The 11,936-nt window shown below is 43.6% G+C and overlaps 1 protein-coding gene across 1 annotated transcript in view; it reads right to left on the bottom strand.

Annotated features, from left to right (window-relative positions):
- Positions 1–2,458: 2,458 nt before the first annotated feature.
- LOC308579718 (vomeronasal type-2 receptor 26-like) overlaps positions 2,459–11,936 on the bottom strand; it is a gene marked incomplete at its 3' end in the record, with an annotated part of 43,399 nt that continues 33,921 nt past the window's right edge. Inside the window, exon 5 of the mRNA XM_081180650.1 lies at positions 2,459–3,357. Within this exon, the coding sequence (XP_081036776.1) occupies positions 2,459–3,357 (899 nt within the window). The remainder of the gene's footprint in view (positions 3,358–11,936) is intronic.

Below are 11,936 nucleotides of genomic sequence, written 5' to 3'. Positions count from 1 at the left end.
ACAGACTTCCCTCAATAAAAATTGTTTTCCCTTGCATCAAAAAGAATACAGTGAAGGTGTCAAAAGGCGGAATGTGGCAAAGTGTAGGTGCTGCCACAGGAAGGGATCAATTTCCCCCTGTCCAGAATGAGCATTGTGTGGCACCAGCAGTGCTATTTTCTAGGGGTACTCAAGGGTGCACAGTACTCCCCCCACCCCAAACAACTTCATGGTGAGTGCAAGCACCTTCTTTTCTTTTTTTAAAAAAAGCCTTGGGCACCAACAATTATGCCAGTTTTTCAAACTAAAGCAGATGAGTGAATATATAGGGAAGAAGACAATTCCTCCAGTCAACTCTTCCCAAGCTGTTAGGAGCTTCCGTAAAACCTTGAGCTTGGCTCAGTAACAAAGGAGCCACCACTGAAGATCTCATAGCAGAGTTGTAATCGGCTGATGAAGTCCCAATCCAGCCCAATGACAATCTCTGCTTGGTTGTGGTCCTCCAACGCCAGGCCAAGGGCACCCCCCTCCCACTGCCGAGTGTTGGCCTAAGAGTGATTTCAGTGGATGGAGTGGAAGTGACTGTGTCTTGTGTCAAGGTGAAGCATTGGGACAGGCACAAGGTGAGATCATGTCAGCCTGCTTCTCATTTCTACCTAGGGCGCAGTTCTTTTAAATGCTTACTCTTAAACCAAGATTTTTCATTTCCCCAAATATTTTGAATGTTTACCCGGGGGCCCTAACATGGTGTCCTCCAGATTTTGTTTGATTATCGCTCCCAGCAGCCATCTGGAAACCTATTGAATCAACCAACTTCCAAAGACTGACCATCCAAAAAGGTCTCCTGCCTCTGCCAAGTGTAAAAGGTGTTGTTACCCTCAATCTCAACAGGAAGTGATCCGAACTTGACAAGGGACTGATGTCAATGTCCCTCACTTTTAGTTCACCCTCTTCCTGCCCATTTGAGGGGGGAAAGGTCCAGAGTGTGGCCTGTCACATGCATTGGGACGGTGACATGTTGGGACAGCCCCATAGTCATCGTGAAAGCCATGAAGTCCTGAGCCACTCCAGAACCAGTTGCCTCAGCATGGATGCTGAAGTCCCCACAAGTAAAGAACTTCCGATTCTTCAGCTGTTTGCTACATAAAAACAATGATCACTTCGTCCATTTCACAATAAAACCCCACAAAGCAACTTTCTATAAACAAATTATCTTCAAACCTCAAATCCAGATGTCATTGTTTCATTTTGTTTTTCACACAAAAATTCTATGAGTGGTTTCCAGTCTTTAACAAATGTTAACAATGGCTTTTCTCTTATTGAATGTGTCAATTTCGCCATCTCAGCTAAACCCATTAGCTTTAACAGCCATTGTTGGGAATGATGTGTCCTTGCATCTTTGTTCATGTAAAAGTCTTGCAGCTGTGATCATACATTGTAACAAAGAGGAACACAAATTCTAGATACGCCCCCCCCCCAACTGGACACAGAGATGGGATCTCTTTAGACCCAGCAACTCCCTCTCCCCGACCCTCAGGTCTGCCCTGATGCTGCACTGAATACCCAGGTGGGCACAGCTGTCTTACACCAACTCCAGTCCGCTCAATCATCCACTCAGGTCTCTGTGATATAAATACAATCAGCCTCCTCATCCACAATCAAACCATAAAAGCAACAACAAAAACCCACACAAATTAAAATCAGTTAATCCTTAAACAAGATCCCAATCCAAAATTCTGTTTAGCAGCCTCGGTTTTTGTAGCTGGAGTCAGTCAGGACCCGTCCCTCCTCAGGCCACATGGAAAAAGGCCTGTAAGGCAGGGGGCAGGTCTTCTGGGACTCAAAGCTGTGAGATAGTTGAGGAAAAGAAAGGTCTGGAAAAGAAAGGGCATCATTTTTGTGACCATAAGATGTATATAATTTCTCATTTAAAAATTGAATTTATTTGTGATCCCATCAGATTTTGTTATCCTCATTGGTCATAAATTGTTGGACCAAATTATCATATTGGGTTAATAAAATAAAATAAAATCTAGCTGCTAAGGCCTGTAAGGCAGGGAGCAGGTCTTCCAGGACTCAGAGCCATGAGACAGTTGAGGACTAGAAAGGGCAGAGTGACTAAAGTGAGAAGGCAGTGATGCTGAAAGGTAAAATATCGACTGAGCAAAGTGAATGAGGTGTCATACTGAGAGGAAAATGGCAGTTTTAAACAACTGAACTCCTGAACTCCCTAGAGAAACGCAAAAATTCAGCATCACCTGTTGAAAGTGATTAACAATGCTTTTAATGCAGACCAAAAGAAAGATGGTTGGATAGTGTTCTCGAAGCTACCTGCATAAGTTTGACCAAACTGTGGCAGGCAGTGGAAGACAGGAGTGCCTGGCGTGCTCTGGTCCATGGAGTCACGAAGAGTCGGACACGACTAAACGACTAAACAACAACAAAAAGAAAAATGGATTGTCTCTCTCACTCTCTCTGTTTATTTTTTTGCCATCAGGTACTCCTTCGTGTTCAGTTCGGGCTTCAGTATAATAATGTAGCACTTGGGCATGAAAATACAGCCCAGAAGCCCAGCACTGGAAGCCAAGATGGAGAAGACCTGCACAGCTACCATGAATTTCCCCTTTGAGCTCAGGTAGGTGGGCACAAAGGACACCCAAACACTGCAGAAGACCAGCATGCTGAAGGTGATCAGCTTGGCTTCATTGAAGGCCCCAGGCAGCTTCCTGGCTAGGAAAGCCACCGTGAAGCAGATGGCAGCCAGGAAGCCCATGTAGCCGAGGGCAGCGTAAAACATGGCAACAGACCCTTCGTTGCATTGCAAAATGATCTCGCCAGGTTGGGAGCTCATGTCAGAGTCTGGGAATGGAGGAGAAAGTCCCAGCCAGGTGATGCAGATGACAACTTGGACAGTGGAACAGGAAATGACAATAGAGTTGGCCAGATTCTTGCCCAGCCATTTCCTCAGCCTGTTCCCTGGCTTGGTGGCCAAGAAAGCCAGAACCACAGTGATGGTTTTTGCCAACACAGAAGAGACGGCAGATGAGAAGACAATGCTGAAGACCATTTGTCGGAGAAGACAGGTGACTTTCCTTGGCCGGCCGATGAAGAGGAAAGAGGACAAAAAGCAGAGCAGGAGAGAGAAAAGGAGGATGTAGGAGAGGTCTCTGTTGTTGGCCTTGACTAGGGGAGTTTCATTATATTTCATGAATATTCCCAAAATAAAGCCTGTGGTTGAGGATAAGAGTAGGGCAACGGAAGCCAGGAGGATCCCCAGATATTCTTCATAGGACAAGAAGGTGATTGCTTTGGGGACACATTGATCGCGGTCCTTGTTTGGATGCTGATCTTCTGGACATCTGATGCATTCGTTGGCATCTGCACAGAGTAAAAGAGACTTCAGTATGCTAACATAAGTCATACACCTACAGCAGTCTGGATGCTGTTACAAATGTGCAAAATTGTTGGCATATGGGAGAGATCAAGAAAGAACGTTGTGTTCACTGGTAGAGAAGTTTCAACCCATGGCTTCTTTCTACTGATGTCGTGTCCTACCTTCCTGAGTGGAGATTGTCCCTTCTAAGCAGGGAGCACAGTCATAGCAGCACGGGGGTTTCCCTTCCTGAATCTTCTTGGCATATCCAGGGCAACAGCTCTTTGTGCATCTTGCATGAGGCGTGGTCTGGAAATCAATAAAAGGAGCAGCATCGAGGCTTTAGGAAATGGATTGTTGAGTTTTGGGAGATTATCATTGTTGTTGTTGTTGTTTATACCCCACCCATCTAGCTGGGTTACCCCAGTCACTCCGGGCAGCTTCCAAAATATAATAAAGTGTGAAACATTAAAAGCATCTTTACTTCCAATGGCCCAAAGTGAGCTCAGGCCAAATTAGGAGTGATCTCTTTTTTGCCATACTGTAGAGCAGCATGGCTGTGAAATCTCTTTAGTTTTTCTGCTTCTTCCCTTTAACACTTTTCTGTACATACATACAATCCAGGCAGCACTTTTCTACATTGAACCAGCCATTCCTACAAAATGGAGCACTAAAACTAAAACTATTAATTCTGGGTTAATGGTGAACTTTCTGTCAGTATCTCAGCTCTCAATCAGAGGTAACTGGCCTCCCCCGGGCAACCGACTGAGATACTTGTTGACCTTCCTTCTGCGTCTCCCGGCAGGATCCAGGCAAGGCCATAAATCGGCGATCCTCCTCAAACGTGAGAAGAACACACCCTCTCCTCCCTCCTCCCTGCATTCCCCCAGGGAGGGGAAAAGAGACAGACAGGAGTCTATTTACATGTCTTTTATTCCTGTCATTTCAGCAGTACAGAGAAACGTGACTGCACTCTCCACACTCCGGCAGTAGAGTCACTACTCCACCCCTGTACTTCCAGCACAGGTCAGATGACACTCTGAGCTAACATCCGGTGCTCAGTACAGAGACTGGACTGCCCCTTTTTCCCAACAGTACAGTTCCAGACAGCAACATCCTGTTTTGCATTCCAGCCACCTGCAGCTGGCTTTTGCATTGCTGCTTTTTCCTGACACTTTCTACTACAGTATCCTTTTTTATAGCACCAGTCTTAAAGGAAACTATATAAAATTGCTATAAGGTAAAAAAAGAAAAAGTTAAAGAAAAGAACCCCTGGATGGTTAAGTCCAGTCAAATTCAACTTTGGGGTGTGGCGCTCATCTCTGCTTTCAGGCCGAGGGAGCCGATGTTTGTCCGCAGGCAACTTTCCAAGTCATATGGCCAGCATGTCTAAACGACGTCTAGTGCAGGGAAGACTGTGACAAGATCCAGAGTGCACAGAAACATGGTTTACCTTCCCGCCACAGTGATACTTATTTATCTACTGGCACTGGGAAGCTTTCAAACTGCTAATGTTCAACAAGCTGTTAGAGTATAGCAGGAATCAGAGATATTAAAAAGGCACGTAACATTTATCCTACCTTCTTACTCAGCGTGGGCCATACTATTGCCTCTGGATTAATGGTGAACTTTAGATTTGAGGACTTCTGTCTCTCTATGCTCCCAATTTTCACACTAAAATGAGAATTATTAGGAAACAGCACCCAATTCACAATATCAAAGTCAATGGCCAGTGCCCCATTCTCATCCAAGTACTGTGCATCAGCTGAAGTATTAGAAGACAGATGGACTTCTTTCAAGAATGAATGAAGCTAGAATAACAGAGAAAACCACGTTGGATGGCATATATTAGTAAAGACTTATTAATTGGTAATGTATGTAAAGAACGGTCATAGTGGATTTAGTAAAGGTGGAACACAAAGGCTAAGAAGGGTGGAGTCATCTTTCTACTACAAGATCCTGTTTTCTATAGCATCAATCTTAAAGGAAAGTATATAAAGAATGATATAAGGTTTTTTAAAAAGGTAAAAGACCCCTGGAAGGTTAATTCCAATCAAATTTGACTTTGGGGTGTGGCGCTCATCTCCACTTTCAGGCCAAGGGAGCTGACATTGTCCACAGAGAGCAAGATGGCTATACAATGGCATCAGGACCTGGAAGTCACAGATTATAAAGACATTTGGAGGAGGAAATCATTGGTTGGATATTCCTTCACTTGTCATATGGGGACATGGCTGCTGTGTACACATGAGAAGAAAATGGGATGTCCCAGTTTTTCCAAAACACCTGTAGAGTATGTTCCTATTATGATTATTCCAGAGTTGGAAAATAAATCACAATCTTCAAAAGTGAGAGGCCATTTCTGTAATCTACCCCCCACTCTTTAACCCATATCTAATTCTACCCTCCCTTCCCCACCCATCACACTTTATGTTAGCGCAACTTAAAAGGTTTGATAGAAAACACAAGGTGAGAGACACAGGTCAACCCAGACGGGTTGGCATGGAATCATCCTATAAAGTAGATAAGCAAGATGGCTAGCTTAAAAGCAATTACATTAAATGTGAGGGGGTTGGGAAACCCTATGAAAAGAAAACGCATCACCTCGTATGTGAACACCATGAAACCACACATTCCTTTCCTACAGGAAATACACAATCCACCAAAAAGAAGCAAACTCCTGGGTGATCCCTGCTTCAGTCATCAATGGATTGCACCTGGTTCAGGAAAGGCCCTCAGAGTAGCCATAATATTCAGTAGAGACCTGAACGTCAAAGCCACGACAGTGCTAAAAAACAAAAGAGGCAGATTCATTTTTGCTAAAGGGACACTAGATAGCAAAACTAAACTGACAATTGGCTCCATATATGCCCCAAACACAAAGCAACTAGAGTTCATCCAAAAAACCTAAACAAATTCCTTTCCTTCTCCAAAGGGGAAGCAATCCTGGGAGGTGACCTCAACCTAAATATGAGAGGCATCTTTCTGAAAAACACCCACCCTACATCCCCATGGGCAACCTTCCTCTGAAGGCAACCCCAAACATTTAGGGACTCTTGCAAATTGCTACAGATTCCGTTCTGGGTGCCACGGCACAGTGTGCAGACTAGATAGCATTCTGCTCACACTAGGTCTGATCCCCTTAGTTGGATCAGTGAACAAAGGCAGCAGCATTAAAATCACAGATCCTGCCCCAGTAGAATTTGCCCTTAATATATGAGAAGAAACACAAACCACCCCATCATGGCCCTTCAGTCCCATCCTAACCACAAATGAGCTAATTAGAGGGAGTCTCACAAAAACACTCCAAAACTACTTCAAAGAAAATGATGTAGACAATATAACAACCCCCTTCCTTCGGGATGCAATAAAAGCGGTCACAAGAGGAGCCTGCATAAAAGAGAAAGCATCCCTTAAAAAAACAAACCTCTTCAAATATTAGCAAAAGAGAACAAGACATAATGGCCCTCTTATCACGCTACAAACAAATTGGAGCTAAAACCCCGCCCCCTTCCTTAAACTTATACCCCAACCATACACTAAGTGGAAGAATAGAAACATAACCACCCCACCCTACTTACCACTCCTCCTCCCCCTTATTTCTTCCTAACCTAACTTATATGCAACACTAATGTCTCACAACAAATGAAATTGATCTGTAGAAAACACAACTTGAAAAAAGGAAAATGCACTTATTTTGTAAACTAAGAAATTTTATACAGTGTGCATATATGAGTGTGTGTGTCTATTATATATCTATCTATATCTATATCATCTATATCTATATCATCTATATCTATATCTATATCTATATCATCTATATCTATATCTATATCTATATCTATATCTATATCTATATCTATATCTATATCTATATCTATATCTATCGCGCTAGAGGCCATACCTGCCATGGCTGTAGACTTTGAAGCTCCATCTTGTCTCCTCCACCCACCATCAACCTCTGCTTTGATCTGGATGAATAGGCTGCATTCAAGGCTTGAGCCACAACTTGGACACTGTAGTAAGTGATATAACTGTCTTGGGAGTGGATTCCTTCAATCTCCTCCTGGGGAAGCAATGTCTCCTTCTCCCTGCACCTTTCCCAACTCCTCACGGATAAAGCATGCTCTGAATATGAACATTCATATGCGTTCCACCAAGAAGCAGAAGCTATTGGCTCATAGTAGTCCTTTTTTGCCCCTTGTTTGGTCTTTATTACAAAAGACAAAGAACCATGGGCATATCGGAAGGCTTCCGTCTCATAAAACAAGATGGTGTCCTGAAGGCCTGTGGTGATCCAGACTTTCCCCCCAGTTTGTGTCCTTTCAAAGAAAGATTGTACCTCTACGATGACAAAAAATCCATACTGAGTATCTGTGTAGTAAACAAATACATTAACTTGTCTCCACATGGCAGATGGTTCATGAGAGAACCACATGGAAGTTTTCCATTGTACTCTTTCGGTGAAGGCAACACAAATTTCGCTTTTGCTCATCAGAGGTGTCAAAGTGCTCAAGAACTTTTCTCCATTGCCATTGTCTGAAGCAAAGAGGCCGACCCATGTCCATCTGAAGTGCAGGAGGAGTTGGACCACCCCATCGTACTGAGCGTCTTCATTTGGGGCCATTGAGTTGACAAAAGGAGACTGTTTTTTATCATGAAGAACGAAGCCAGAACTGAGCTGGTGAGAGAAGGGAAAGAGACCGATGCTTTGCTTTTCAGGACAAATTTAATTATCAACCTCAACCTTATTTGAAATATAGTATTTTAATTTTATTTTAGCAATGTATAAACCACTTAAAAGCTTTGTGATTACAGAGGACCATACCTCAGCACCTTCGTTTAGCAAAGGAAGTGTTCTATATGATTCAGCTGGTTTAGATCCATTTGCTAGGAATAGGTACATTTATAGCTTCTAAACTCTAGGAGGTTTTTGGGGGGTGGAAGATTTGTAGATAATTGTTGTATTTTGTTATTTTATTAGTGGAAAGTTTATATAGGTTGCTTTCATTTATCAATGAATAAATTATGCTTTGTACCTGTTCCTCGGTGACTTATTACTCTAAGAGTAAGACTTTGACACAGGTGGCGCTGTGGGTTAAACCACAGAGCCTAGGACTTGCCAATCAGAAGGTCGGCGGTTCGAATCCCTGTGACGGGGTGAGCTCCCGTTGCTCAGTCCCAGCTCCTGCCAACCTAGCAGTTTGAAAGCACGTCCAAGTGCAAGTAGATAAATAGGAACCGCTCCGGCGGGAAGGTAAACGGTGTTTCCGTGCGCTGTTCTGGTTTGCCAGAAGCGTCTTAGTCATGCTGGCCACATGACCCGGAAGCTGTATGCCGGCTCCCTTGGCCAATAAAGCAAGATGAGCGCCGCAACCCCAGAATCTGTTAGGTATTCAAGGAAGATAGAGTCCTTTTGATGTTGCCCAGCCTGGCTGCCACTGCTATAACAGACTCAGCTTACCGGCTGTACACCATTTCGGTTCTCACCAGCTGCCAAGCTGCCAGGAAACACCAAGAGCTGTTTACATCAGATGTCTCACAGCGTGAGAAAGGAAGTGTGAGTCATTTCTCAGACTGTCTTCAGCGTAACCGGGGTGGAGTTACGTTCGTCCCTTCCGCTTCTGGACTGAAGCAGTGTTGCGTTGTAGTACTCACAGGCTGGGCTGTTTGAGACAGCCAGCCATGCGTGTTGTTTTGTATGCAGTTTAATAAAGTAGATGAAATCTACGAACTGCCTTTTCCTTCTGATGTTTTGTGTAGAAGGGAATTAGTGTGCTTTTCTCATAAGAGCGAAGTTGCTTAATTATCAGTCTCTCTGGACTGAAGGAGGATTCCTGAACGGCAGCCAGAGGATGACCACCGGAGTAATCGCCCTGGAGTGCTTCGGGATGCTGGCAGTGGTCCCGGGGGGTGATAATCCAACAGCAACTTCCACCGGCTGCAGAGCTGCCTGAATGGTGGTGACTGGTGCAGCAGCAGCCTGGCACCTTCCTGCAGCTGTGCTGCCACAGAATGAGGAGGAAGTGCTTCCACCAGGGCTGGTAGTAGGATGGGCCCACAGCCATGGGGGCAGGAGAAAAGGTGTGCCCTCCTCACACACTTGCTATAGAAGCCAAGACTGGGGGCGGGGCTGTAGTGCAAGTACCGTGTACCAGTGAGTACCACTAGAAAAAAGTTTGCTATTTCTAAGGAAGTAGTTGATTTTTGTGTCTTATACATACTATTAAGATTCTTGCTTGCCTATATTATAGTTGATATGAAAGTAATTTAGATGGCTATTTTCAAGCCACCATTGTGGTATGCCTGAGTCAATGCATTGTCTTCCATTTTTCAGTTTGAAGTTTTTGGTATACCAATCTTATTTCATTTCTCCATTGACCCCGGATCTGGTCTTTGCTTATTAACTTTTTTAAAAAATGATTTTTTATGAATTAAATATTTCTCTTTTGGGGTAAACATTTTCCATTCTTCAGATATTTTTTGTATCAATATTGCACAACTATAGGTTTCTGCTGCATCCCAGCTTACTGGCCAGGCTACCTCTAGAGTAATATTTTGGCACATTTCTAACTCTTTCAATTGGCAAGACGTAGTTGTCCAAACATAATAATTTGTCATATCGAGTTTCTGCAAGTTGTATCTTTAGCAATATTGGGACATAATCAGCATAAGTCATTGGGTGGATTTCAGTTTTAGTTATCTTTGCTACTGGGCATGAAGCAATGAGAGAAAATCTCTATGGAAATATGAATTGTAGACATGAGAATAGAAAGTGAGATCTTTATCATGAAGATAGTAGATTCTCCAAATATCTATCAAGCTATTTTCTTCCATTATTCTATTAAAGGTATTGGCTAGATTGCCTTGCTTGAGATCTGTCAACCATAGATGAAATCATACCATTGAAGTCACCTCCAAGTATTATTCCACCTTTAGCATGGCTTTTTATTACATTATTTGTAGATGGGGAGGGGGGGAGATCGGTTATTTATTGATGCGTTAATGCACATTGAAGAATATCTATATTGAAGCAGTTGTACATTTAGCATTACGTTCCTTTTTTACTATCATTTTGCTCAATTTGCTCAAAGTATCCTCAGCATAATTTGTTGTTTTGTGAGATGACAAATGTCAGGTGTGCCCATTCTTACTTGTGGGATTTTGTAGATGCCCAACATGCCTGCAATGTGCATGGAGATGTCGGATTCACCCCGTTCAAGAACAGCCAGTAATGTTTTCTGCCTTCCACAGGTGTAGTTTGGGATATTGATTTTCCCACCAGCAAGCAGATCTGTCAGGGCATCAGAAGTGGTTCTTCCATCAAAATGGGTCTCATAGATGCTGTAGCCCAGGGTGATGTTGGGTAGGAGCCTGGGGTTAAGATTGACATCCTGAATGGCCAGCAAGAAGCTAAGAATTTGCCATGCCCTCTTATTCACAGAGCTGCAAAAAGAATTATGCCACATAGACGTGTTCGATTCAGTGAAATTGAAAGTCACATTCTTTTTTTTTTTGTAAATCAAACCCAATGGTAAAGGAGCCCAGTAATCAGACAACAGTAGGCAATGCCCATGGTGTCTTTGCAGGAGAGGAGAGTGGAGAAAAAACCAGCACACAAACCAGCCCCCTGAACCCACCACCAGCTCCAGTGGCAGAGGCTCCAACTGTATTTTATTCTCTGAACTGCCCTGATATTTTAGGATGAATGGCAGCATATAAGTTTAATAAATAAATACAGAAAAACTTACGCCTAAGATTGAGGAGGACGGTTTCACATATGACATCACACGCATGACATCACATGACATCACATGACATTTTGGGAGGAGCCAGGGAATGGAGCCAAACACAGTTGCTGATGGCTCCTCATTTCTGAGACTCGACACTTCCGGTCTTAGATGGCTCCATGAGCAGTTACTCTCTTCTCTCCCTGCTAAATATCTTAAGGATTTCTAAAATACTTCTAGTATACTAAACTCTTAAAAATACATCTCTATGAAGCTGCTGGGAGAAACCATCGGGGGTTTGGGCTGGGTGTTCATCAGTATGCAAATTATACTCAGCTCTACCTCTCATTTAAATCGGAACCAATGAAAGCAGTGAATGTCCTGTGTGAGTGTCTGGTGGTGGTTGGAGGATGGATGACGGCTAACAGATTGAGGTTGAATCCTGACAAGGCAGAAGAACTGTTTTGGGGGGACAGGGGCTGGGCAGGTGTGGGTCTTGGTCCTGAATGGGGTAACTGTGTCCCTGAAGGACCAGGTGTGCAGCCTGGGAGACGCAACAGCATTCAAGGGCTTAGAATCCTCCACTCCATGGGCTCAGGGAAGATTTGGGAAGCCTGGCTCAACTTTGTCCAGTGGTTAGTAGCTACCACTGTATCTAAGGTCTTCTCCAGGCATTATATATCTCACAAACATTGCTTCCCATTAAATGGTTGGCATGTTTGGAATCAAAGCATGAGAAGAGCACCTGCCTAAGCATAGTAGAGAGTTACAGTTTTCAGCTGCATAGATTGCTTTGTGCCTGGGAAAATAATTGTGCATTGAACATTGTGTTCCCCATCTATCATTGCACCCAG

Source organism: Podarcis bocagei, assembly GCF_964188305.1.
Source record: "Podarcis bocagei genome assembly, chromosome: 2".
In the NCBI taxonomy this organism is placed as follows: Eukaryota; Metazoa; Chordata; class Lepidosauria; order Squamata; family Lacertidae; genus Podarcis; species Podarcis bocagei.
Note: the sequence above shows the minus strand (reverse complement) of the source record. Positions and strands in the feature narration are given on the sequence as shown.